The 27637-nt window shown below is 46.9% G+C and overlaps 1 protein-coding gene across 7 annotated transcripts in view; it reads left to right on the forward strand.

Annotated features, from left to right (window-relative positions):
* PRDM2 (PR/SET domain 2) overlaps positions 1-27637 on the forward strand; it is a 122946-nt gene that overhangs the window by 66539 nt on the left and 28770 nt on the right. For 5 of the 7 annotated variants that reach the window (XM_039228945.1, XM_039228946.1, XM_039228948.1 and 2 more), the window contains 2 exons: positions 12021-12131; positions 17978-22358. The exons of 1 other annotated variant lie outside the window; for it this stretch is intronic. In XM_039228945.1, coding sequence (XP_039084876.1) covers positions 12021-12131; positions 17978-22358 — 4492 coding nt within the window. Of the gene's footprint in view, positions 1-8137; positions 8180-12020; positions 12132-17977; positions 22359-27637 lie in introns of those variants that run through there. One more of the 7 variants, XM_039228950.1, reaches the window with a different exon arrangement.

Consider the following 27637-nt stretch of genomic DNA (forward strand, 5'->3'; position numbering starts at 1 on the left):
GGGTTTCTGTAATTTGTTTAGTAGAATCCACTGTGGGTAATCTCACAGTTGGTTCCATTGAGTCCGTGTCAGGTACTGTGCAAAGTTCTTTTCACTCATTGTCTGATTTACTCCTGATGTCCATAGCAGGTAGTAATCACTAGTGTGAATCTCAAGTTGTGTGGGTTTGTGCCCTTCAGGAACCTGTTACTCAGTGCGCCGCACCAGCACGGGCGGGGGTGGGGGGGGGGGGGGGGGGACGGGAGAGCCCGTTCTGCTGTCTCAGATTAGTGGGGTCAACTCTTCTGCCAGAGAGATGCGTGGCCTTGGAAGCACAGGAACCTTTTGGGAGCAGGTGAAATGTGACCGGAGAGAGAGGAGTGAGAGCGAGGCCCTTTCTCCCTGCCTTGGATGCTGGCCTAGGGGGCAGCTGTTTAAATTTAAAATCCTTGTCCTTCCTCCCAGGCTTCTTTGTTCTTGGGGGCGGGGGGGGGGGGCATTATTTTACCCCTGTGTTGGCAAAAGATAGAAGCAGCATCAAGTCAGGATAATGTGGCATAATCCTGGGAACCAGCACTGAGAAGATTGTTTCTGAAAGGCCGCCTTCTCAGTGCAGGAGCTCCTTGGCTGCACTCCCGGGGTGGGGGGCGGAGGGAGGCGGCCTAGCCACACAGGGGTCCCTGCTGTACCTGGTCACTGGAGATCTGCATCATCCTGTCTCCCTGTCCCTTGCTTCCCCTTGCCCACCTCTGTGTCCTTCCCTCTTCCCACCTACCTCCTCCCTTCTTTTTATTTTTAATGAGATTCAGATTCTCTTGAACGTTTTTTCCCTTCATTTTACTTTGTTTATTTTTTTTAATGTTTTATTTATTTCAGAGAGAGACAGACAGACAGCCTGAGCAGGGGAGGGTCAGAGAGAGAAGGAGATACAGAATCTGAAACAGGCTCCAGGCTCTGAGCTGTCAGCACAGAGCCCGATGTGGGGCTTGAACCCACGAACCGTGAGATCATGACCTGAGCCAAAGTCGGATGCTTAACTGACTGAGCCACCCAGGCACCCCACATCTTTTCCCTTCAAAATTTGCTTCTTGTTGACATTAGGTAAGCCCTTTCTGCAAAGGGGCTTGGCTTTTCACAAAGTTGAACATAACTTCAATTTTTAAGTTATACATACACACACACACCCTATAGCTCCTAACAAAGTGCCTGGTAGATAACAAGCACCCAAGAAAAATCAAAATACTTCTGCTTCACCATGTTTCCAGAAACTTTACCAAGTATGTGGAGGAAAAATTCTAATCTTGCAAGAATTGAGCTAAATTTTTTTTTTAAATGTTTTATTTTTTTCTAGGAGAGAGAGAGACAGCGTGAGCAGGGAAGGGTCAGAGAGAGAGGGAGTCAGAGACTGAAACAGGCTCCAGGCTCTGAGCTGGCAGTCAGCACAGAGCCCGACGCGGGGCTCGAACCCACGAACTGCGAGATCATGACCTCAGCGAAAGTCGTATGCTTAACCGACTAAGCCACCCAGGTGCCCCAGAATTGAGCTAAATTTGAACAGTAGTCTGATACAGGCTACTGCATCTATCTGAGTGCAAGATGTGTTGTCAAATACGCTAGTTAGTGGGTTTTTTTTTTTTTTGTTTTTAGGTGCAGATCTTAGGAGAAAAAAAAATCTTGAACTTAAATGTAATTTGTGATAGTAATTTATGAGGAGAATACATTTTGGTTCCTTCTATGCTTGTGAATTTGAAAAGACGGCATTTTGAGTTATGTGAGCGGGCAGATTTGTGCTGGTCTGTGCACACGCATGAGCCTCCAGAGGTCCAAGCTCCTCCCCAGTGGAGTGATGATGTGCCCGTTCATAAGCTCCAGTAGAGGCCCGTCTGCAGGTGTGAAGAGGCCAGAAGGTGCTTGAGGTCTTGGAAAGAAGGGAATGAGATCACTCAGCAGTAGTGATGAATAGTCTTAAAAACCATACTGGAATAAAAGTGTCTCATGGTAGGTCTAAGTGCGGAGTAGCTCAGTATCTCTGTAAATTGCCTTATTTTTATACCGTTTCTTAAACCTCTGTCAAAATGTGGCATATTAATTGCACATTTTTAGGAGAAGCAAAATAAAAGCCAGGAAACAGTACTCTCATGATTTTCATGGCTGACTGCCAAAACATGACCCTTCACTTATACCTGGGAGGCACTCAACACGATTTTTTAAATTAGAGTTTTGATTTAAATAAAGATGAGTATCACAACTGAGTGCAGAGGAACAAGAAAAAGAATACAAGGTGCGTGGCTGCTCAAAAGGAGGAGAGAAATCAAGTTTTTGTGTGAAGGAACATGATGCACAGGGAAAAGAGTTGGAGACACACCGGAAGGTTGGCAGTGGTAGTTTGAATGCTCGCGTGGTGTCGGCTGTTGAATGTCGTCTCTTATGACTGTGCTCCCTTTAAATGTGTGTCTGTTGTGGATTTGGTGTTTCTGGAGCTAGTGCTTTTTTCCTGGACACTTCCAGCAGGTGCGCAGGTAGGAGATAGGGAACAGAGAAGCACTTCAGTTCTTTCTGCTGTTAGGCAGAGCAGGCAGTTGAGACGTTTTCCAGAGGGTACCGGTATAAAATTGCATGTATTAATCTCAATCAATAGTGGCCATTTTTCAGTTGTCTTCTTAATTTTGCCTTTGTTAGGTATTTCTTTAAAGAATAATATATTCATTTATTGTTTGCATAATAGAACCAAATGTCCATCTAGAAAAGTTAGAAAATGTGAACACAGAAGCAGCTCAGTCTCATTACTGGGAGCCCCCTGTCAGCATCTCACTGTAGACCTTAGTTTACCTCTGTGGATACGTTATAGCCTGATTTTATTAATTAGTGCTATGGCTTGATGATCGTTCCTGTAAGCTCTGTAAACAAATCTAGAGAATGATCTTAAGTGTTATAATTGTGTCTTCTCTGAGATTTTTATCTAGATTTTATTTCCTGGAAGTATTTTTAATCTAAATTTCGCAATTCATCAGGATATAGAATTGTAAAATTTATTGTAAATGACTTTCCTCTTAGCTGAAGATAACCAGTTCTCGAGGGTGTGGCTGTGTGCTCCCTTCTGTGGGGTTGCCAGGCCTGTGTCACCATCGCCTCCCACGACCCTACCTACTTCCCCATCCCTTGTCCCTTTCATATGGCCTCCGGGTACTGACCTGAATTTAAGTTTTTTACTTTGTAGTTGCCCATTCACTTTTTACATGCAACGTTTTGAGACTTTATTTTTTTATTACTTAAAAGTTTTTCAGAATTTAGATACATTTTTTCCCCCTATAAAATGAAAGCTATGGAAGATCCTTGCGAAGAACCCTAGAAATTAAAATAATTACAAAGAAGAACAGGCTGGCAGCTTGTTGAAGTTTCAGGGGTATTTGGTTAGTCTCTAGAATCATTTTGTTCATGCCACAAGACTTTGAGGTTCTGAAGAGTGTAAGGACATTTAATGCTTTCTTAATTTGATTTATTAAAGTTTATTTGGGGAGCCTTTTCCTGGTATTTGGATTTATCCAGTCAAAGCCACTGAAAGCCTGTTTTAGAGAAATTCAAAGCTCCCTTCAGATGTGATCCTTGCTGCTCCTCCCATCAGCCTGGCGCTTGGCAGAGTAGCCGGCCAGACCCTCCACGGGGCCAGAGGCTGTGCGCCCCTCCGGCGCGACGCAAGCATCCCAGGAATTTACACTGGGATCTGCAACACTGAAAAATCCAGAACTTTTCCATTGTTTCTGTTGGAAGCAAAGCCTAGAGCCCTGTTTTAATACTAGGAGCAACTTAAAACCAGAGAAGTTTTATATTTATAATTTGCCTCCAGGATTACAGACAGCTCTTGGCGAGCTTAACTGCAGGGAGAGGTTGAAATTATGCTCGAGCTGCTTTACAGAAGTTTTTTTTTAGCGTCAGGTACATTTCAAGTTACTTTATTATTTTTTTTTAAAGTTCTTTCACTTTTTAAAAAATGTTTATTTATTTTATTTATTTATTTATAAATGTTTTATTTATTTCTAGGAGAGAGAGAGAGACAGCGTGAGCAGGGGAGGGTCAGAGAGAGAGAGAGAGAGAGACAGACTCTGAAAGAGGCTCCAGGCTCCGAGCTGGCAGTCAGCACAGAGCTCGACGCGGGGCTCCAACCCACGAACCGCGAGATCATGACCTAAGCGAAAGTCGGACACTTAACCGACTAAGCCACCCAGGCGCCCCGTGTTTTATTTATTTTTGAGAGAGAGATAGAGACTGCATGAGCAGGGGAGGGTCAGAGAGAGAGGGAGACACAGAATCCAAAGACAAGGCTCTAGGCTCTGAGCTGTCAACACAGAGCCCGATGCGGGGCTCGAACCCATGAACCGTGAGATCATGACCTGAGCTGAACTCGGACACTTAACCGACTGAGCCAACTAGGTGCCCCCCCAAGTTACTTTAAATATGAAGGAAAGCCATAGAAAATGGGTAGCATGTTACTTCCATTAAATCCAGTTGCTGCACATCATCTTGCCGCTTCCAGATGTTCTTCCCAGAACACTGTGGACCAGCAGGGCCAGGCCCACAGTGGCTCGTTTTCCCCGATGTCACCTGGGCTGTAATGGCCGTTCTGACCATCTGATGGACACACCCTGGTCGGCGTGCAGTGCGGCCGGCCTTTGTGGGGCCTTTCTGGCTGTGGTCTCGGAGGCTTTGCTCGCACTTCAGTCCGCTGCCCAGCTTCGCCGTCGCCCTGAGTGTGACTTCTGTGACATCCAGGTTACCAAGTCATTATCTTCTTGTTTTCTTTTTTAAGCGTATGTTACAGTGATCTAAACAGACTGTTAATTCCTTATAGAAAACTTATATATGTTTTTGGCTTCGGTCCTCTGTACTCATCACAGCAACTGCAGAAGGTTAACTACCCCCAGATAGAAAACAAGTGCTGGGGGGTCTGACTCTCTGCCCCCCCCCCCCCCCCAACTTACATGGAACATTTCAGCCATTCTTTTCAGCCCATGACTTGACTGTTACCCATCGATGCCCCTTCCTCACTACCTGGTCTGTCTGAAGGTGTGTGTGTGTGTGTGTGTGTGTGTGTGTGTGTGTGTGTCCGTCCATCCGAGGTCGTGTGTGTATCTGAGGTCGTGTGTGTGTGTGTGTGTGTGTCCGAGGTCGTGTGTGTGTGTGTGTCTGTCTGTCTGTCTATCCGAGGTCGTGTGTGTGTGTGTGTGTGTCTATCCGAGGTCGTGTGTGTGTGTCTATCCGAGGTCGTGTGTGTGTGTGTGTGTGTGTGTGTGTGTGTGTGTGTGTGTCCGAGGTCGTGTGTGTGTGTTTCTTTTGATCTTATAAAGAAGTTATTTAACATGCCTTTTGAATTTTAAAAAAAAAAATGTTTTACATAGGCTCTGTGGCCAGTGTGGTGGGGCTTGAACTCAGGACCCTGAGATCAAGAGTCACATGCCCTACATCCTGAGGCAGCTGGGTGCCCCTGAACTTTATGCTTTTTTCCAAGCCAAGTGTTTCACCTTGCCTGTGAACTCTGATTTACCTCTAAAGCAGGTATTCTGAGAGCCGCGCTCAGTGCCAGGCCGGCCTGCTGTCATGGCAGCCACACCCTTGCCTTTTAAACATTTGAAAAGCTGTATACTGACTTTATGATAGATTTCTCAATCTAGCCTGCAGTGCACAGGACACTATTAATTATCTTTCTGTTTTATTTTATTTATTATTTTCATTTTAGAGCATGAACAGGCGAGAGAGGCAAAGGAGGGGGGAGGAGAGACAGACTGTCTTAAGCAGGCTCCGCACCGAGTGTGGGGCCTCATGTGGGGCTCTGTCCCATGACCCTGGGACCATAACCTGAGCTGAAATCAGGAGTTGAATGCTCAACTAAGCCACCAGGTACCCCATTAATCATCTTTCTTAGTGTGAAAAAAAATGAGGATCCAGAAAGTGTCACTCATAGTAAGGCTTCTAGAACACAGGAGACAGACTAGTGAATTGGGTGGGAACAAAAATCCCATTTTTGCTACCAACTTGCTGGGAGATTTTAGGCAATTCATATAATGAGATAAAGCTTTGAGAAGTGTTTTTGTGGAGTTTGGGGAGCAGACTAAGACCACCTTTGAGGCTCCTTTTTGCATCAGATCTTCGGGTTCTTCTCTCTGACTTTTTAACATAGCCCATTATTTCCATTATTCCATGCCTATTCTGTTCTCTAAAATCTGTACCCTTGGCTCAGCTGAATACTTGGTTGAAGCCTTTCTCCAGCCTTGTACGAAAGCCCCCGATCTTCCGATTTCCTATGAGGGGCCCACTTGTTTAAGGGCAGGGAGAAGAGGAAGGGTTGTGAAAGAATGTCACAAACGGAGGAGACCATAAACGGTGGTGTCATGAGGCCGGGGAGAGGGATCTTAAGAATGTAAGGCCCATGAAACTGTCAGACACAAAAGAGGGGACTTGAGGCGAATGAAGCCTAAAGAAATTGTGAGTTCTGCAGTTAGGAGATCAGAGGGAACTGTGAAGAGTGGGTCTTCAGTGGAGGAGAGAGGACGAAGGCTCAGTTGCCGAGATGAAGGGCTGATCGAGAAGGGAGGCACCAGAGGCAGCGAGCACAACCCGTCCTTCGGGGAGTCCGTGGTGGCTCCTGTTCAGGGCAGCTCATGTTCTTGATGACCTTTCATGGTAAGAGCTCAGAGATGGGGCCTCACCTGGTGCGGAATCAGCTATGTATCTGAGTAAGGTGGCGAGCTCCCCAGAGATCAGATAGACCTGCTTCTGTGCACCAGTACTGAATTCTGATTTTATACGGAGGAGTTCGGTAGCTCCCCAGTGAGTAGGCAGCACACGTCGAGTTACATATGGCTCTAAATTTAATTCACTTAAATCACGAAATTCGTGAGCCTTCACTGTTGTGATGAATTTTTAATGTAACCTGAGCATGCCTTCTAGAATTTTGTGTTTTCTCTGATGCCTGCATATTTTTAAGTGAAACATTATTCTCTAGAATTTCTTAGTGTTCGACCAGTTTTATTAGACTAGTAGAAAACAGTCCAGACCTGGGTTAAATTATTTATGTGATGCCTTAGGCAATTCTGATTTTGCAGCTTGCATCCCAGGCACCAGAGGTATAACACTAGACATTATCTTTAAAGAGTAGTCAGGATGACTGTTGGGCTTCTCTATATGGTAGTGACTTCACTGGAAAACCTAGTTCTATTATGGTGAATCATACTTGCTTAGATTGAGCTTCTGGGCTGTTGACTTGTGTTTCTGGCATAAGATATAATTGAAATGGGGGAAAAAGTCTGCATTCCAATTTGATTTTTGTTTCTTTCCTATAAATTTTTTTTAAAAATGTTTTTTAAATTTATTTTAGAGAGAGAGAGCATGAGTGGGGCAGGAACAGAGAGAGAGGGAGGGAGACATAGAATGTGAAGCAGGCTCGAGCTGTGCACACAGAGCCCGACGCAGGGCTTGAACTCAAGAACCATGAGATCATGAGCTGAGCCAGTCAGACACTTAACCGACTGAGCCACTCAGGTGTCCCTGTTCCTTTCCTGTAAATGTAGTGAAAGTCTCTACCACTTCTTTCTTTTATTTGCCCTTGAAACCAAGTGAGACAACGCATAGAAAATGCTGTCTAAAGAATATGGTCTTAAGAGCACTTTCTTAGCAGAAGGAAGACTTTCAGCGTCATCATCCTTAGGTTTTAATTCTGGCTCTAGAGCTGATTTAGTTGCAAGACCTTGAGCAGATGACTTCACGGCTTTGGTGCTTGGGTATCTGTAAGGCGAGTGGCATGGATTGGGACTTCGGGGTCTTCTGGCAGAACGGTGCCATCAGTGGTGAGAGCATGTTTTGCGACATGGGTGTGGCACAGGCCTGAGAGTAAGTATACTGAGGGGGCCCTCCTGTCAGCAGCTGAGATCAGTTAAATATTCATTTATTTTTTTATTTTGTGTGTGTGTGAGAACCTTGATGACGTAGATAACTGCTCTTTTCCTTCTATTCCATTTAGTTTTCTTCATAACTTTGTGTGCATTTCTTTTTCTGATACGCATAAAGTTTGTCCTGTCCTTCAGTTTGTTCTTTGTTGTCGTTTCCATTTCACTTTCCTTGTGTTTCATTCCTGTATCTTTCTTGTTTAGACCAAGTGGAGCACGCAGCTGGCAGTAGCTTCTATGTAGGACCCTTCAGGAACCTGATGGTAAGTGCACACGTGTGCTTACCAGGCTCCCAGCGGGCTCTGCCGGACCAGCTCTAGAGGCACCTCGCACCTCTCGGGCACTGATGATCCCCCACTCCCCTTTGGAAGAGTCATCATAGGTTATTTTTGGCTACTGGCTTGTTTTTAAATTCGATTACAAATAGAACAGAAACCAAGTATCGAGGAAAAAAAATTACCTAAGGAAACGTAGAAGGTTCCACACCTGTTCCTCTGTTCCCGTTGCAGTGTTTGGCTTTGTGAGCGATGCCAAGCTTACCTAAGTGGGGTCGGGACACCTGGGTCCTGATCTCTTTTCTCTCCTAGACTGATTAGTCCCGCTGGGGCCCTGGCTTTTACTTTCTCTCAAGATGGCAGGTGGGACAGGTGGTTTTGATAGCCTCTTCATCTCCAGTCTACTGCCCTAATGGGAAGTAACTTGGGTGTTAGATGGTTCCGATTAAGATTGTGAGAATCGGGGGCACCTGGGTGGCTTAGTCGGTTGAGCGTCCGACTTTTGCTTAGGTCATGATCTCGCGGTTCGTGGGTTCGAGCCCCGCATCGGGCTCTGTGCTGACTGCCAGCTCAGAGCCTGGAGCCTGTATCAGAGTCTGTGACTCCCTCTCTCTCTGACCCTTCCCTGCTCACGCTGTCTCTCTCTCTCTCTCTCTCTCTCCTAGAAATAAATAAAAATATAAAAAAAAAATTGTGAGAATCGTTTCATATGTCGGGTAATCTCAGTCTCATGAATCAGTCTCTTAGATTCATGATGGACTCATTTCCACGAAAAACTAAGTGTCAGTGTTCACCAAAGTTACTTTGGAGGTAAATTCAATTTGTTCCATTCGTTAGTGTTTACAATTGGTTTATTAGTGTTATTTAGATACTTTAGAAATTCCTAAATATATAGACTGCAGAGCCCCTGTTGTATCTTTAGTGACCTGTATAGGTTCCGCCTGCTTGTTGCTCACCTGGGGAGACCTCCCCAGACATCTGGCCATGCCTGGAGATAAGTTTGTCACAGTTAGACGTGGGGCTGCTACTGGCATCTAGTGGGTGGAGGTCAGTGATGCTGCTAAACGTTCTCCAGTGTGACAGAGAGGACCGTTCGTGGCCCTCTGGATAGGATGCAGATGTCCCTACTTCAAGTGGTTTCTCTTCACAGGGGATCAAGAGCTTCCTGGTCTTGTTTTTTAAAGAGGGTGCCTAGAAGTGGGGGTGGGAGGAATACTTCTCACTAATTAGGTTTGGGGAGTCCAAAACATTCAGTATCAGCTAGATGTTTTCATATTCTTTTAGGCAGAGAATAAAACTTAAAAGAGTACTTTTACCTTGTAGATAGGGATGTGATTTCAGTGTATGTGTTAGTGAATGGCATTATTAAAGTTGTGCTGTTTTATTATGATTGGCATCTAGAAACTTCACTTATTTAATATTGTTTACATACAGGCTGGTTTTTTGTATGACCTGCTGACCAGGTTTGTAGAGCGCTTGAGAGGTTGCAGGAAAATTTTGAATTGCTTCTGTAAGCGATTGCATTGCAACAGATTGTCATCTGTTTTTCTGTTAAATTTCACAGTGTGACTTTTAAAGAAACATATATGCATACCAGGCCAAGTTTTACTTATTTCAAAAGCTCATACCTGTACAAAGTAGGAAGTTAGAGGTAAGAAAGGGTCGTTCCTTGGGCTGTTTGGGGTACGGGGTGCTGCTGCTGGTGTCTCACAACAGTTTTGTGTTTTTGGTCCAGGGAGAAACTTTGTTGAATAATACTTTGGAATTAAGCACCCTGGGGCACCAGGAGTCCTTTCCGTGGGTCTCCACGGACATGAATTGCAGCATTGGGGCAGTTACGTTAGTAGCCAGCGATTGTTTATGTTTGTATTACTTGCCACCAGTAATCTGAGCTGGACTGGGCATCACACACAGGGAAGAGCAGAGGTCGTCGTGAGGGTAAGAAAACTAGTTGAAAGTAGATAGAATCCAAGCTTTCTAAAGCACAGCTGGATTCCTCAAGAGCTGTGTCAGCATCAGATTTAGGCTCAGTGCTGTTAACTTGGCAAAAGGAGAAAGAATTGAAAGAGGAGGTTACCTCTTTCAGTGTGAAAAGGTGTTTTCTTGTCCTTGCCCTTTCTAGGGGGGGTTGGTTTATAATCTTTCCACCTGCAGCCTCTTGCTTAGTTTCTGTTGCCACCAAAACGTGGTTCCAGTGAACTGCTTGCTTGTGTCCTGAGTTCCATTTTAGATGCCTTTGGAAACGAGTGATGGACATGTCACCAGGAATTTATTTGGGCAAACTCTAGCATATTTGCAGAATGTGTCAGTTTTTTTTTTTTTCAAAGGGCTCAAAGAATTAGATCTAAAATCGTATTTCAAAATTTTTTTATGTTTATTTTTGAGAGAGAGATACAGAGTGCGAGTGATGGAGGGGCAGAGAGAGAGGGAGACCTAGAATAATCCGAAGCAGGCTCCAGGCTCTGAACTGTCAGCACAGAGCCTGATGCAGGGCTGGAACTCACAAACTGCAAGATCATAACCTGAGCAAAGTTGGACAGGCACCCCTAACATAGTATTTGAGTTTGCTTTTTAAGACTGACAAATTAAATGGCTGATTATGAGGTATTTTTTCTTTTTCCCACTTTGTTTCATCTCTTGAATATCTGTCAAACTCTGGTGGTGCTCTTTGAAGATTCCTGTTTCTTGGTACTATATCATCGATGCTTCCATTTTTAGCTGTTCTGAACTGCTCAGTGTTATTTGTGTGTCTCACCCCATTTTCATCTGCTGTCTATATTTTAGGTAACGGGGCTCCTCGGTAGTGAGGTTCTGGTACGGAGAACACTGTTTTCCAGGACCAGTGAGTGAGTGCTTTCTGGTTTGTCATTTTAGTAATTCAGAGGTGGAGGTGGTGGGAGAAAAGGACAGGTCTGCCAGGCCCAGCGGGGTCGGTGCTGCTGAGGGAGAAAGGTGTTTGGGGAAGATGAAGAGAAGCCTATTCTGACTCTGAAAACTACGAAGCAGGAGCTGCCAGGGAACAGAACCTTAGAACTGAAAGAACAGAAATGAAGGGCCACAAGTTCTTGGTCAGATCCCAAGGAGACAGAGCTTCCAAACCTTCAGCATTAGTGGCGGGCTTGTCCCTTTGGACCATCTTGTTGACCTGAGCTCGGTCCAGCGTGTCTGAACTGTGTTGCTTTTTAATCTTCCCTTCTGAACTGTGCTGTCAGTTGGAATGCAGTGTTTCCTGAATTCCATTCTTCCAGTCGTTCATGAAATTCTGAATTGGACTGAACCTGGAGTCGGGTCCCTGGGGACCCTCAGAATTCCTGCTGCCTTGACAGTGAATTCTTCATAATTGCTCTGCGTGTGATGTCTGAGCCGTTGCACACATGTATCCTTTGCACCGGCAGAATCTGCTTCTCTTGCTTCACTTTGACAATTACAGACACGCTTTTCTCAGCTAAAAGGGACCCAAGTCCTACCACATTGTTTTCCCCTTATGTGCTTCTGGCAGATAATCATACTTTGTCAGTCCCTGTTATTTGTGTGGTAATGAAACTCAGTGTTAGTATCCAGTTTTCCTCTGATATCAATATTGTTAACTGTTCTCAAATAGATGGTCTGTTAGTTTGAGGAGTCTCAAAAATACAGGGTTTGTGGGTTTCTTTTTCTTCTCTGGCGTGACATACAAGTATTCGTATTCATCGTCTGTTCATTTCTTTAGAAATCTGATGTGATAATTGCCCAGAAGGGTAGTTTGCTGTCATTGGATTAGTAATTGTCTTTTACAAGAATTCAGGATCATAGTGAGTAAGTAAATAAACAAATAAATATTGTGTTTTAGGGAAGAAAAAATCCCAGGAGAGTAAAAACAAAGCAAACAAAGCTGAAGACACACCCCTGAGGACAAGTGAGCCAGATTCTGCTTCTGCAAATATGAGAGATTCTGCGGAAGGTAAGCTTGGAAGTTGGGCTTGATGGTATGTACCACCAGTTGCTGTCAGTCTCTTTGGAATGCCCTTCTGAGAATCCCCCAAGAACTGTTAAGGGTTCACAGCAAAAAACCTGCCTGGCTTTTTAATTGATAACTAATATTTTTATTTCTTAGCTGTATTTATTTGGGGGAGGGCAGCATGAGTCCTGGAGGGGCAGAGATAGAGGGGGAGAGAGAATCCCAAGCAGGCTCCGTGCTGTCAGCGCAGAGCCTGATGCAGGGCTCGATCCCTCGGACCCTAAGATCATGACCTGAGCTGAAATCAAGAGTCGGGTGTGTAACCTACTGAGCCCCCGGCACCCCAAGGCTGCCTGAATTTAATCTGGTAAACTGACTCTCCACATCCCACCTTCCCTTAGAAATATTTTTAAAGACCTTCTTTGTTAAAAAATAAAATTATTCCCTGTTTAAAATAAAATGAAGCAAACTATTATTACGTTTATAAATAATTGATAAAGCTCCAAACCATCAAAACAAATCTCTGGTGATAGAAGTCAGACCGGCAGCCATGCCGGAAGGCTTCTGGGACGCTGGTACTAGTCTGCCACCGAGCTGTGGGCTCAGTACGTCAGTGTATTTACTTCGAAAGCATTTTATTGAGTTCACTGCTTATGATTTCTATACTTAAATTGTAGGTTTTGCACTTCAGCTGAAAGTTTACTTGGAATATCAAACACCTTTGATTGTATACATCAGCATGAAAAGTGTGCGGAGTGGAAAAAAAGTGTTCTTGTTTTTTGTTAGAAATTAAATTCCTGTTTTGTTCTTTGTGTTTCTCCACACACAATTTTCTTTTTTATCATCCCTTCTGAGGGTTGATATCTGGGCCCTCACGGTGGGGGGAAGCAGGGGCAGCGTGGGTGGAAAGTCAGGGGGCAGGGTGCCCTGTGCCCTTGCGGTTGAGCAGCCATATCGAGACCATTGATGTCAGACACGAGGGAGGTGTGTCTTAGAATCTGTTAGGTGACAAATAGATGTTTGTTAAGAATTGTTCATGGTGACCCAAACAGGCAAATTTCCAAATACAGCCTTGTGACTCTTTCAAGAACATGCGTAGGTACCCGCCTAGATGGCTCAGTTAGTTAAGCGTCTGACACTTGGTTTTGGCTCAGGTCACAATCTCGCAGTTCATGGGATCGGGCTCTGCTGGCGGCGCGGAGCCTGCTTGGGATATTCTGCCCCCACCCCGTCTCTCTGTCTCTCTCCCTCTTCTCTCTGCCCCTCCCCTGCTTGCACAATCTGTTTCTCTCTCAAATAAATAAACTTAAAACAATTTGTAGAAAAAAACACAACAAAATATTTTGGATGCCTTTTAAACCACTTTATTAGCACTGTTGGAGGTGATGACATTCATAAAAGATTATAATTTCCTGTGGCATTTTATGAAGCAGGAACAGACAGGTGGACGAAGTTCTACATGTTGATAGCAGATTTGCTAAGCAAGTCTCTTGTTTGAACAACAGCAACACAAATACTAAAGAATGTCACTTCCTTTAGTGGCAGAATTAAAAAAGAAAATCCAACTGCTCTCTCTCTCCTTCAGTAATCGGAGACCATTTATTCCTGATATAACACGGGGTCCTATGAGGAAAAGCACTTAATATATACCTGTTTGTGGAATCGCTGGTCAGCGTGCGGTTCATTCCTTACAGGGTAGTTTAAAGCCTCTCTTGAATGTTCTGCTTTGTCCTTAGCAAGCGGTCTGTGTACTGAGCAAATAGTCCAGACTCTTCCTTTGTGTTTCCCAAACTTTCCTTTATTTTTAAAACTCAGCAGACCTCATCAAGTGTGTGGACACATGTTGGAATGAGCCTTACTAGTTAATAAATAGGGCTCTGCATGTTTTGGTTCATATTACTTTGGATAGTTGTAAGTCTGGAATTGTTTTCCAGTCACAGGGAAAGGGTCCCCCCCCCCCCCCCCCCCGGTAAAGGAAGGCACTGATTTTGACTAAAAATGAACTCCAAAATTTCTAAGCTTTAAAGATGTTAGTTTTCATTTTCTGTTGTCTTTTATTTTGATGTTTTCAGCAGCGTGCTGTTGAAAATGTATTTGGACAGGGAGTTAGCTCCTACCGACATCTAATGACTGGTGTGTCCCAGTGTGTGGAGAACTCATGGTATTGATGGAACTTTGTCATAGGGGAGACCAGGCTGGTCTGTGGGGAGAGGCAGTAAGTGTAGTGGTGGGTGGAAGGGTGGAGGTAAGGCTGACGTTCCTAGGGCGTGGCCGGGGGCGCTAGGACTGAGTAGGGGACAGCTTGTGCCAGCCCCTCTCCCCCACATCCAGATGGTCACCAGGTCTTTTGACAGGCCCCTTCAATTGCCACTCTTTTCTGTGTCCACTACTTCCCTAGTGTAGGCTCCGTCCTCTCCCTTCTTTTGTCCCTGCCTTAGAATCAGGCTCCTGCCTCCAATTCCGTGGTCCCCACTGTAGCCACATCTCCAGATGGCACTCGTCTGCTTTGAAGTGCCCTTAATGGGGGCGCCCTGGTGGCTCAGCGGGTTAAGTGTCTGACTCTTTGTTTTGGCTCAGGTCACGATCTCACGGTTTGTGAGTTCGAGCCCCGCATTGGGCTGTGCACGGACAGTGCGGAGCCCGCTTGGGATTCTCTTTCTCCCTCTCTGCCCCTTCCCCACTGCCACTGTCTCTGTCTCTCTCCAAATAAGTAAACTTAAAACAAAAAAGGAGAAAATAGCTTAGTGGACCCCTACTGCCCCAGGTAAGTCCAAACGAATTTACGGTGTGCTGCAAGTTTTGATTTCCTCCTGCTTGCTTCCTCTCCTTGTCCTTGACCTCCAGATTCAGCCTGTCCTTTCTGTAAGTAGCCTTCCCTGATTAACCAAGCCATTATTAGATGCTTCCTCTGGTAGGCTTCTGCAGCAACCTGTACTTCCACAAAGCATGGCCGTTCATTGATGGTACTCGTACCTAGCGCCTGTAAGGGTGAAGCCCTGTAAGAATAAGGGTCTTGACGGTCTTACCTACTGTTGGCATGTAATAAATCGTGCCCAGTGAATGAAGAGCCAGAATTCAGAGTAGTTCTGCCTCCTTAGCAGAGCCTTTTCTTAACTCTTGTTTAACTTTCTTTCAGCAGGGGCTCAGGTGGTGCTGTAGAGAGAGCAGCACTGGGGACCACCCCCTCAGCATTAAGTGGGCTTAGAACAGTGCCTGTGTCAGAGTCCCCTGCTGTCTCTGTGGTTCCTTTCAGCCACTGCCCCACTTCTCGGCTTTTCTTTATTGCTGCACTTGAAAGAGTTGCTTAGTCTCCCTGTCTTTCCACTCCATCCATTCTCTTAGGAACTCCGTTAGCCATTGGTTGCCACTGCTCCCCTAAAACTGTTGTCTGCGAGCAGCACACCTCCACCTTGGTACATCGGATGTTTAGGTCTCTGTCTTTTTTTTTTTTTGCCAATCCACTGTCACTCATGGACACAGCGGAGTGCTCCCTCCTGGAAACTTTCTTTACTCTTCCTTGGCTCTCCAGATGCCTCACTGTCCATTCTTCTGTCCTCTAAGTACCAGAGTCATCTGGGGGACCGTCTTCCTGCCTCTCTTCTGTCTGCTTTCGCTCTCGAGGTGGCCTCGTGCAGTCCCATGTTCCAAGTACAGTTCTGGGCTCAGCCTCTTTGTTGAACTTGAGTCCTGTAGAACCAGCCACGTAATGTCTTCACTCAGGTATATGTTGGGTACCACAAACTTCAACACATCCAAAGTAACTCTTGATTCCTCCCGCAGCCCGCATACCCACAGAGAGAGAGAGAGAGAGCGAGCACGAGGTCAGACCTACTTTTCCCTCTGTCTTCCTGTAAAGAGAATTATCACAGTTGTGGAATCCTCCTTGCTGCCTCCCTTCCTCCCGCCCTCTCTCTCTGGTTACAGCCAGTCCTCAGTCTTGTCATCTTTGTCTTTAAAATGTATCCAGAGTTTGATTACCTCCCACTATCTCTCCTTGCCCCCACCCTTGTCCATCTAGAGTTTTCTGTCTTCCACTCCCTCCCCACCCCCACCTTTCTGACTTCTTGCTATGTTTATGAACGCATCTAGCACGTTCTTGACTCAGAGCGTAAGCGTCTGCTGTTTCCTCTGTTTGGAGAGCTTCCCTTCCCCAGATATTTGCATGACTCATTTTCTTCAGGCCTCTGTTCCACTGTTTGTTTTCCTTACTAGTGAATTCCTCCCTGACCACCTATCTGCCGTCCACCTCACGTTGGGCTCACCTGGGTGTCTCCTGGACATAGAGACTCAGAAGTGAGTTCAGATCTCTGTTTCCTTCTTGAGGTGCTCCTGAGTTGTTTTTTTCTCTTTATCTTTTTATTAAGTTTTTATTTTGATTTCAGTACAGTTAACGTACAGTGTTGTATTGGTTTCAGGTGTCCAATATAGTAATTGAACAATTCTATATATTACTCTGCTCATCGTGATAAGTGTGCTTCTTAATCCCTGTCACCTGTCCCCACCCCTCCCCCGCCCAGCACCCCTCTGGTAACCACCAATTTGTTCTCTGTAGTTGAGAGTCTGTTTCTTGGCTTGGCTTTTCTTTTTTACTTTGCTCATTTTTTTTTTTAATATTTGTTTTGAGAGACCATATGCGAGTGGGGGGAGGAGCAGAGAGCGAGAGAGACAGAGGGAGAGAGAGGGAGGGAGACCTAGAATCCAAAGCAGACTCTGGGCTCTGATCTTTTAGCACAGAGCCAGACGTGGGGCTGAAACTCATTGACTGGACTATGAGATCATAACCTGAGCTGAAATGGGCTGCTTAACCAACTGATCCACTCAGGTGCCCCTGTTTAGTTTCTTAAATTCCACATATGAGTGAGGTCATGTGGCATTTGTCTTTCTCTGCTGACTTACTTTGCTTTAGCGTGATACTTTTTAGCTCCATCCATGTTGTACCTGGCAAGATTTCATTCTTTTTTATGGCTGAATAATTGTGTGTGTGTGTGTGTGTACACATACCACATCTTCTTTATCCATTCCTCTATTGATGGACACTTGTGCTGCTTCCATAATTTGCCTATTGTAAATAATGCTCAAATAAAACCCAGGGGTGCATGTATCCCTTTGAATTAGTGTCCTTTTTTTTTCTTTTGGGGTAAATATCCAGTGGTGCAATTACTGGATCGTAGTTCTATTTTTAATTTTCTGAGGAACCTCCATACTGGTTTCCACAGTAGCCACACCAGTTTGCATTCCCACCACCAGTGCACGAGGGCTCCCTTTTCTCCACAGCTCCTGAGTTCTTGGTAATTTGATTAGGCTTGGAAGAGGTGACCTCAGAAGTTTCTTTTACTTGAAAAAAGCTCTGCTCACATGGTTCTGGAAAATGTCCTAGCTTCTACGTACACAGCTTGGGTCAGGAAGGAGAGAGAATCAAGATAGGCTGCTAAGAACCTGAGTTGGTAATGTGACTAACAGTTTCCTGCTTTCAGTTTGGAATCCTGAGAAATTAGAATTCACAACTAGACTCCATACTGTGTCAGTATCCAGCACAATTTTAAGTGCTACGGTTTGTCAACAAAACCGTATTTATGTGTGTGTGAACAAGGAAAAGGAACCCCACATTAGCGCTCCCTGTTCACGTAGGCATCTTCCTTGCACGGCATGTTGCCTGGTATGTGGCAGGTGCTCCGAAAATATTTGCTGAGCGAGTGAACGAAGTGGATTCCTAGAGCTGTTTCTGGTTGATCATTCTCTCCCGTACACATTTTAGGTGATAAGAGAAGTCACTTGAACAGTAAGAATTGAGCATAAAGTGCCTAGTTTTTGTCCTTACGCCCATGCTTCTGCTTGCCTGTGCTTTCTAGGTCCCAAAGAAGAGGACGAGAAGCCTTCAGCCTCCGCAGCTGAGCAGACGGCCGTTCTTCAGGACGTGGTTCGTCAGGATGTGCTTCCAGAACTCGTAATCTCCCCCGCGGCCTGCGAGCCACACACAGAACCAGAGGAGAAGCCAGAAGCTGCGAACTGTGAGGTGAATGATTTGGAGGAAGAGGAGGATGAGGAAGAAGATGAGGAGGACGAGCTAGAAGAAGAGGGGGAGGAAGAAGCTGACGCGCCAGATGAAAGTTCTGTGAAAGAGCCAGAAATCCGATGCGACGAGAAGCCCGAAGATTTACTAGAGGAACCAAAGCATGTTTCAAAAGAAACTCCCGAAGGCTCTCCAGGGCTCACACCTGTTAGGACTCCCAGAACGAAAGAGGAGGCCAATGGTGATATATTTGAAACGTTTATGTTTCCGTGTCAGCATTGCGAAAGGAAATTTACAACCAAGCAGGGGCTTGAACGTCACATGCACATCCACATATCCACAGTCAATCATGCCTTCAAGTGCAAGTACTGCGGGAAAGCGTTCGGCACGCAGATCAACCGGAGGCGGCATGAGCGGCGCCACGAGGCAGGGCTGAAGCGGAAGCCCAGCCTCACGCTCCGGCCGTCGGAAGACCCGGCCGAGGGCAGGGTGTCTGGAGACAGCGTTGCTCCGAAGGATGATTCGACTCCTCCCAGTCTGGGGCAGGACTCTCTGCTCTTGCGCTCCGAGAAGGCGCCCCAAGAAAACATCAGTTCTTCCGTTGCGGAAGAGAATGGGGAAGTTAAGGAGCTTCACCCGTGCAAGTACTGTAAGAAGGTTTTCGGGACGCACACGAACATGAGACGGCATCAGCGCAGAGTGCACGAACGCCACCTGATCCCCAAGGGTGTGCGGCGGAAAGGGGGCCTCCTGGAGGAGCCGCACCCTCCCTCAGAGCAGGCCCCGCCCGCCCAGAGTGTCTACGTGCCCAGCACAGAGCCCGAGGAGGACGGGGAGGCAGATGACGTGTACATCATGGACATCTCCAGCAACATCTCTGAAAACTTAAATTTCTACATTGATGGCAAAATTCAGACGAGCAGCAGCACGAGTAACTGCGATGTGATTGAGATGGAGTCTGGCTCGGCTGACTTGTATGGTATCAACTGTCTGCTTACTCCGGTCACGGTGGAAATCACTCAGAATGTAAAGGCCACACAGGCCCCCGTAGCCGACGATCGTCCTAAAGAGCCTTCCAGCAGCACAAGCAGTGAGTCCAAGAAACGGAGAACGGCGAGCCCTCCCGCCCTCCCTAAAATCAAAGCCGAGACGGAGTCTGAGCCCTCGGTGCCCTCATGTTCCTTGCTGCCTCTGAGCATCTCCACTTCAGAGGCCGTGTCCTTCCACAAAGAGAAGGGTGTGTACCTGTCGTCGAAGCTCAAACAGCTGCTTCAAACCCAGGACAAGCTGACCCCTCCAGCGGGCATTTCCGCAGTGGAAATACCGAAGTTAGGTCCCGTTTGCGTGTCTGCTCCCGCATCGATGCTGCCCGTGACCTCGAGCAGGTTTAAGCGGCGGACCAGCTCCCCTCCCAGTTCCCCCCAACACAGTCCTGCCCTCCGAGACTTTGGAAAGCAAAGCGATGGCAAAGCCGTGTGGACCGATGCAGTTCTGGGTTCCAAAAAACCCAAGTTAGAAAGTCATAGCAGCTCACCAGCATGGAGCCTATCTGGGAGAGAGGAGAGAGAAGCTGTGAGCCCACCGGGCTTCGAGGACTATAAAGTGTCCAAGGAGTGGGCAGCCGGTCCTGCTTTCAGCAATGTGTGCAACCAGCAGCCGCTGGATTTATCTAGCGGTGTCAGACAGAAGGCCGAGGGCCCAGGCAAGGCCCCGGTCCAGTGGGAGTCCGTGTTAGATCTCAGTGTGCATAAGAAGCCTTGTAGTGACTCTGAAGGCAAGGAGCCGAAAGAAAACCATCTGGTGCAGGCAGCCTGCAGTACCGTGAAGAAAAAGAAGCCAACCACCTGCATGCTGCAGAAGGTTCTTCTCAACGAGTACAATGGCGTCGATTTACCTGTAGAGAATACTGCAGATGTGACCCGGAGCCCGAGCCCTTGTCAGTCCCTGGATCCCCAGCCGGACCCTGGCCTTGGCCCCGACGCTGGTTTATCGGCCCCTGTGGTGGAGCCCCCACCTGATGTCCCTCCTTCCTCGCCTGCCCTACAGACATCTTCCCTTTCCGCCGGGCAGCTGCCTCCTCTCTTGATCCCCACGCATCCCTCTTCCCCCCCGGCCTGTCCCCCTGTGTTGACTGTTGCCACGCCACCCCCTCCGCTCCTTCCTACTGTCCCTCTTCCAGCCCCCTCTTCCGGAGCGTCTCCCCGTCCGTGTCCCTCTCCGCTCTCGAATGCCACCGTGCAGTCGCCGCTTCCCATTCTGTCCCCTACAGTGTCTCCTTCCCCGTCTCCCATCCCCTCCGTGGAGCCTCTCACGTCTGCTGCTTCGCCTGGACCCCCCACCCTTTCCTCGTCGTCGTCGTCTTCGTCGTCTTCCTCGTCTTCGTTCTCTTCCTCTTCCTCCTCCTCTTCCCCCTCGCCGCCGCCGCTCTCGGCAGTATCATCCGTTGTTTCTTCGGGGGATAACCTGGAAGCTTCTCTCCCCATGATAACTTTCAAGCAGGAGGAACTAGAGAATGAAGATCTGAAGCCCAGGGAAGAGCCCCAGTCTGCGGTTGAGCAGGACATCATTCAGGAAACGTTCAACAAAAACTTTGTCTGCAATGTCTGTGAATCACCTTTTCTTTCCATTAAAGATCTAACCAAACATTTATCTGTCCATGCGGAAGAATGGCCCTTCAAATGTGAATTTTGTGTGCAGCTCTTTAAGGCTAAAACAGATCTGTCAGAACATCGCTTTCTGCTTCATGGAGTTGGGAATATTTTTGTGTGTTCAGTTTGTAAAAAAGAGTTTGCTTTTTTGTGCAATTTGCAGCAGCACCAGCGAGATCTCCACCCGGATAAGGTGTGCACACACCATGAGTTTGAGAGTGGCACGCTGAGGCCCCAGAACTTCACGGATCCCAGCAAGGCCCACATAGAGCATATGCAGAGTTTGCCGGAAGATCCTCTAGAAACCTCGAAAGAGGAAGAAGAATTGAATGATTCCTCCGAAGAGCTCTACACAACCATAAAAATAATGGCTTCTGGAATAAAGACAAAAGACCCAGATGTTCGACTGGGTCTCAATCAACATTACCCAAGCTTTAAACCGCCGCCGTTTCAGTACCATCACCGAAACCCCATGGGAATCGGTGTGACGGCCACAAATTTCACCACGCACAATATCCCGCAGACTTTCACCACTGCCATTCGCTGCACAAAGTGTGGAAAGGGTGTTGACAACATGCCAGAGTTACACAAACACATCCTGGCGTGCGCCTCCGCTAGTGACAAGAAGAGGTACACCCCTAAGAAAAACCCAGTCCCCTTGAAACAGACTGTGCAGCCCAAGAACGGTGTGGTGGTTTTCGATAACTCGGGGAAAAATGCTTTCAGACGGATGGGACAGCCCAAGAGACTGAACTTCAGTGTCGAGCTCAGCAAGATGTCCTCGAACAAGCTCAAGCTGAATGCATTGAAGAAAAAAAACCAGCTTGTCCAGAAAGCAATCCTCCAAAAAAACAAATCTGCAAAGCAGAAGGCCGACCTGAAACCCGCCTCCGGGTGCTCCTCGCACATCTGCCCGTACTGTCACAGGGAGTTCACGTACATCGGGAGCCTGAACAAGCATGCCGCTTTCAGCTGCCCCAAAAAACCGCTCTCTCCTTCCAAAAAAAAAGCTGCCCATTCATCCAAGAAAGGCGGACACCCGTCACCTGCAAGTAATGACAAAAACAATAGCGGCCACCGCAGGCGGACCGCGGATGCCGAGATCAAAATGCAAAGCGTGCAGGCTCCCCTGGGCAAGACCAGGGCACGCAGCTCAGGCCCGACACAAGTCCCGCTGCCCTCCTCGGCCTTCAGGTCCAAGCAGAATGTCAAGTTCACGGCTTCGGTGAAGTCCAAAAAGCCAAGCTCCTCCTTAAGGAACTCGAGCCCGATAAGAATGGCCAAAATAGCCCACGTTGAGGGGAAAAAGCCCAAAGCTGTGGCCAAGAATCACTCTGCTCAGCTCACCAGCAAGACGTCCCGGAGCCTGCACGTGAGGGTGCAGAAAAGCAAGGCCGTCTTGCAGAGCAAATCCACTCTGGCCAATAAGAAAAGAACAGACCGGTTCAGTGTAAAATCTAGAGAACGGAGCGGGGGGCCGGTCACCCGCAGCCTCCAGCTGGCAGCCGCTGCCGAGCCGGGCGACAGCAGGAGGGAGGACGGTGGCGGCAAGCAGGAGCTGAAGGACTTCAGGTAAGCTGAGGCTTCCAGGGCCGCAGGAGAGCCGAGCTGCCGAGCGCGGGGGGGAAGACGGTCGGAAGAAAACCATATTCTTACCCAATGGCTGTATTTTCCTTTTTGCCTGTAGAATTTTGACATAAGCATTTAAAGGAAGTAGCTGTTGGTTAATTACGTTGGTGGCACGGCGACGGGTCACTGCTGTGGCCGCCTCAGGCGGAATTCCCAGCTTTTGTGTCAGACCTAGGACTCACCAAGTGGTACCATTTCTCTAGGAGGGCCGGTTGTGAATTGAAACCATGAAGGGCATTCAGAATCAGAAGTACCCTGTTATGAAAAGATGCAATTCTCTCACACTTCCTTCGCATTTTGGGTAACATCTCCGTGTCTCTTATTATTTCCGGATCATAGATCATTGCTTAGGGTTAAGGTAGATTACCAAGTTCGTCGAAACCACACTGCAGTCCTGTTGAATATTTCTGTTACTGGAGCGTAGTTATAGTAACCGAGAATACTTTTATTATCATGTCTTCTTTTATTGTGTTTTAATTTGATAAACTTGCCTCAGATGGGTCATAAAACAAAACGCGACACCATATTCCTTTTAAGATGCCTTACATCCCCCCACCCGCTCCCCACTTCCAGGCATAGGATGACGAACAGGCCAGATTCCGAAGAAAGGAGGGAGGGGGCGCCCAGAGCTGGTCCCTCGGGCAGGCGTGGCAGCCCAGGTCGGCCCGGTGGGTCAGTGCCTTTGTTCCCCCAACGATGGTGTAAGAGTTCGTCTTAGGTTGGAGGTGATGTCATGGTTTTATTCTGTGTCCTCCCTGCATTGAGACTGTTCTCAGCGACACATAAAAGCACAGGGCAGTAGTTCCATTTGTCATACTGACTTTCTCAGACTTTCTGAGTAACTCAAGTAACACAAGTTGATAGGAGTTTCCTGGGTAAACCTACAGGTGAATCCGTGTGGCGTGCTCAACCTCAGAATTCCTATGAAGTACTCGAAAATCTTGTCCTTTCAGAGTGAGCTGCCCGGCTCTAGGCTGTCTTTGCTGTCACCTTCAGGGTTTGAAAGCTCTTCGGTGTTTCAGGCAAAGCATTAGCATGTCGGAGAGGTCGGTCACAAGGCCTCAGAGGTGCTGGTCCCCCTGCACAGGGGACAAGGTGGAGTGCTTGGTACTGCTGTGCCTTAAGTCGTGACTGAAGAAAGATGTAGACAAGGGTCATTAGCCAAAGGCTGAGTGGAATGATTTACCATAGGAGTGAGGGGTCCCATTTTTAAAAAGTGACTTTCCTAAGTGAACTAAATGATCAGTGACTGTAGTTCCAATTCCGCATCTGGTCTCTGGCCACGGCACGTGCGCGTATCTAGCATCCTGGAGCTTCGCCCTGGTGAAAATACGCACCTGTTTATCGGCTCTGCAAGCTGCCTGCCTGTCGCGGTTTACCTGTATACCTGTTTGTGCTCAGTCTGTGTTTGGAAGTTCCAAGCAACAGGATGTTCTTGAACCGAGTTCTTTTCAAGGTTAGAGAACCAGAAAATGTCATCATGTTCACTGACTGTACTAAAAAACCTCTCCCAGGTGGTTGATGCTTTAGAGTGTACAACGCGGGTCCCTGTTTGTCTGCAATCTTACCGAAAAGAATCACTCGCTTTTGTACTGGATCCCATTTCTACAATTCAGAAGGGAGGTTGTGAAAAATTAAAGTACTATAAAGATAAACTCTCTGAGTAATGATACATTTATGAGGTTCATTCCCTTAGCTCTTCCTCCTCCAGTGCTTTTTGAAGAATCCTTAACACTGCAAAGGACCAAAGTGCCTAATAAAATTGTGTCTCTCTTCTTTGCTCCAGTTAATCTTCATTATTTTGCTTTTATTTGAGAGTTAACAGAGGGTGACATTGCTGGACTGGATTCGGCCTAAAAGAACACACAGAAGAGTCTGTTAAGCAAACATTGCTGTTGTTTCTGACGGGTAGACGGTAGTGGCAGGCCTCCCCCGGGGGCGGCCCCTGTTTGCAGGACTCGCTGGAACGGTACCGTGGGCACATCTGAAGGATGCGTGTCTCCCACGGGGCTGCTTACACGTGACCAGAAATTTGTGAAGTACTTTCGGGAAGCAAAAACCAAGTGTTCTATAGGGCGTCACACTTAACTTATCTGGACACAAGAGTGGGCATTTCTTCAGAGAGTTCATTGTTGTCTTCTGAGCACCTCGTATCCGTGCATTTGGTATGAATCTGGGGTCCCTGAGCTCCGGCCTGGGGGGGTGGTGGGTCATCCCTGTCCTGCCCAGGCCTCTTGGAAGCCCAGCCTCATCCTCCTTACAGGTTGGACGTTTTACACTGGAAAGGAGTTGTTTTAAACTGTAGTCTCTGTCTTTTCTCCATATACTTCTGCTTGTAAATTTTATTCAGGGATGTTTCATGGCGCACGTTTAGAAATACTTGCTTGACTTTGTTTTCAGTGTTAGCCCCTTGCACATTCAAAGACTTACATGCAGCTGGGCTGGCAGCACATCCTTTTCCTGTGTGTTTCGTTACAACAGACTGATGAAGAGCTAGTCTCCGGCACGCAGACATTTCACATTTGAATGCCACTTGAGGGTTCCACAAGTTTTCGAGCCACGTGAGTGCAGTCCGAGTGTCCATTTAATGCTGAGGGCTCAGCTGAATTTGCCAGTTGGTCATTTCCTGGAGCACGAGACGTTGTGCCAATCAGGGTATAAAAAAGACCTGTGTTCCGAATCCTCTTCTCGGGACAGAGCAGCAGAGGACACCAAGCATGCCACCCATCTTTAGATTGGGTTACACCTGTTCACCTTTCAACCCAGCAAACCCTGTGTTGGGCTCACCGCCCTCTGTTAGTGGCCCGAACCCACCTGCGTCTTACGGGACTGAAGTTCAATCTGTTGCTGAGGGCTAATTTCCACCTGGTGAAAGATGGAAGGACAAGGAGAGACCGACATTCTCTCCTCTTATCTGCCTTTGGTCTTTGTAAATTTCAAGGTGTTTTTACATTTTTTAAGTTGCTCCTTTTAGAGCAACTTCTAAAAAATACTATGTTCCCGTTGAACACTAAAAGGTGAAGAAGCAAAATGAAATAACAGACCAAGTTTTCCCATTTGCCATGAATTGATTTAAAAATTGTTCACATACCTATCTCTGCCACACACCACTCCAAAGAGACCCGCGTGTGGTCCCTCCCAGCCTCTTTTGAGTAGGTGCCAGGCTCCTGTGTGACTTCAGGGACGCGCTCTTGCTGTCATGGTAACACCTGTTGATGAGTGGTCTGTTCATCTTTGCTGTAACGTGGTCAGTTCCTACAGGGTTATGTTGCGTTGCCATTTATCTTCAGTTTTCTTGTCTTCTAGGAACTTCCTGTAGAAAAGCCCCCCCAAACAAAACAAACATTAATTGACTAAATAAAGATCTTGCACGCTCAACTTAGGATAAGCACTACGGCAAAGGATATGAAAGCTACCAAGCTTGCAAGACCAGTTGAAGCTGTTTCAGAAATCCTGACACGCAACTGATTGTCGTCAGGCCTCTTGTGGCCCAGGTTAAGGTCAGGGTCTCTGCCACTTCGCTGAGCCCCAGTGCGTGTGCCAGGCTCCTGGGTGATGGGGACACAAGGAGGAGGGCCCGTCGCCGTGGCACCGGGGGCTCGGATCTAAGTGTGGCCTTGGTGCTTGGCACGTAGCAGAGAAAGGAATGATTTGAACTTCTTACCTTGCAAAGCAAGTTCTGTTTTAGGAGGAGTGTTTGTAGATTTCAGGGACGACAAATTCTGATGCACTCGTTCTAAAGGGTTTTGGTCACACACCAGCTCTTGATGCCATTCTTTTAAATGAGTTACGTACAGAGAGGCACTTAGCATCTCTCAGCTTGTTTGTTTTTTTCTTTTCTTTTTTCTTTTCTTACATATATATCCCAAGCAGATTGCCAGCGTAATGGAGAGGAAACCAGATCCAGGTTGGATATGGAGGTTTTTTTTTTTTTAAAGGCTTTTTCCAGTGTCATGTTTATATATCCAAATGGACATCGTCCTCTCCATGGGTTTCTGGCTCTAATTCAGAACCGTTATGTTAATGGAGACTGTGTAGCAATATGTCCATGCCCGGGATGCACCATGGGCCTCTCTAGATGCGTTATCTCCACGTAAGTATAAATGAATTTACGTGCCAGGTTTTACACTTCGGTCTCTAAGACAGAGCAAAAACCCCGCAGATTGGCCTCTTCCAGAGTATGTTAAGTGTCGTTTCTCCGTGTATTCTCTGCCTCCCCTTCTTAATGACTTGAGTTGGTGGAAAATGGCCTGGTTTTTTTCATGTTGTGTTTTGTTCTCAACTTTAAAAGCAATCTACCTCTGAAAATGTGTAGTTCGATGCTTGTTTGCTGACTTTGTGCCACTTCAGCCCGCTCACGACCATTCCCATTCTGTTACATTTCTGTTATGGGGACTTTGTGTTGAAATGTTGTATAAAGCATTTGTAGCAGTTTAAAAATAAAATATTTAAAATTATTTAAGTTGTTTTGGACACTTCAATTGTACCATATGTGATTTACGTTTACCATTTCTGTGTGCGCTGTCAATCTGGAGGGTGTTCTTGTATTGAAGTTCGCTGTGAGTTATTTTATTGTTCTTGCTGGAGAGTGATATGAAAGACTATTCTAACTAAAACATTAAAATTTACAATTTGACATACAAAAGGGGTTGTCCGTTAATTTTAACCGATGTAGCCTTGAGAGAGAGAGAAAGAGACAGAGGTTCATTATAGACAGGAGTGCCATTTGCCACATTTCCCCTTCTGGCGGGAAATAAATCATTGAGCTTGTCAGCTGTATAAAGAGTGTGTTTATGCTGTTGCTAGCGAGCACTTAATAACTAGAGGGAATTCAAGCGATACGTTTTATATCATTGTAACCAATAAAACCACTTTCTAAACCCTCGTGAAAAGGACTGCTTTTGTACATCCTCGGGAGCAGTGAGGGCGGAGGCGGGTGGGGCAGGGCCGGGAGGGGTGGGGCGGAGCTGGTGAGGCCTCGCTGTGCAGGAAGTGCAGCGGGCCCAGCCCACCTGAGCCACCTCTCCCCCTTCCTTGGGTTTGGCAGTTACTGAATGTAAACCTGCTCACATACCGTCTAGACGGGAGGCGCAGTCGGTACTGGGGTGTTCTGGACTACCTTGTGAGCTCCTTGCCAAGAGGGAAATAAAGAATTTCCTACGTGGGGTCTCTGCTTCCTCTCTGCTTGGCAACTGTATCCCTGGAAGAATGAAACAAGCTGT

The sequence above is a fragment of the Hyaena hyaena genome, unplaced genomic scaffold, assembly GCF_003009895.1.
Source record: "Hyaena hyaena isolate Hyena2069 unplaced genomic scaffold, ASM300989v1 scaffold_35, whole genome shotgun sequence".
In the NCBI taxonomy this organism is placed as follows: Eukaryota; Metazoa; Chordata; class Mammalia; order Carnivora; family Hyaenidae; genus Hyaena; species Hyaena hyaena.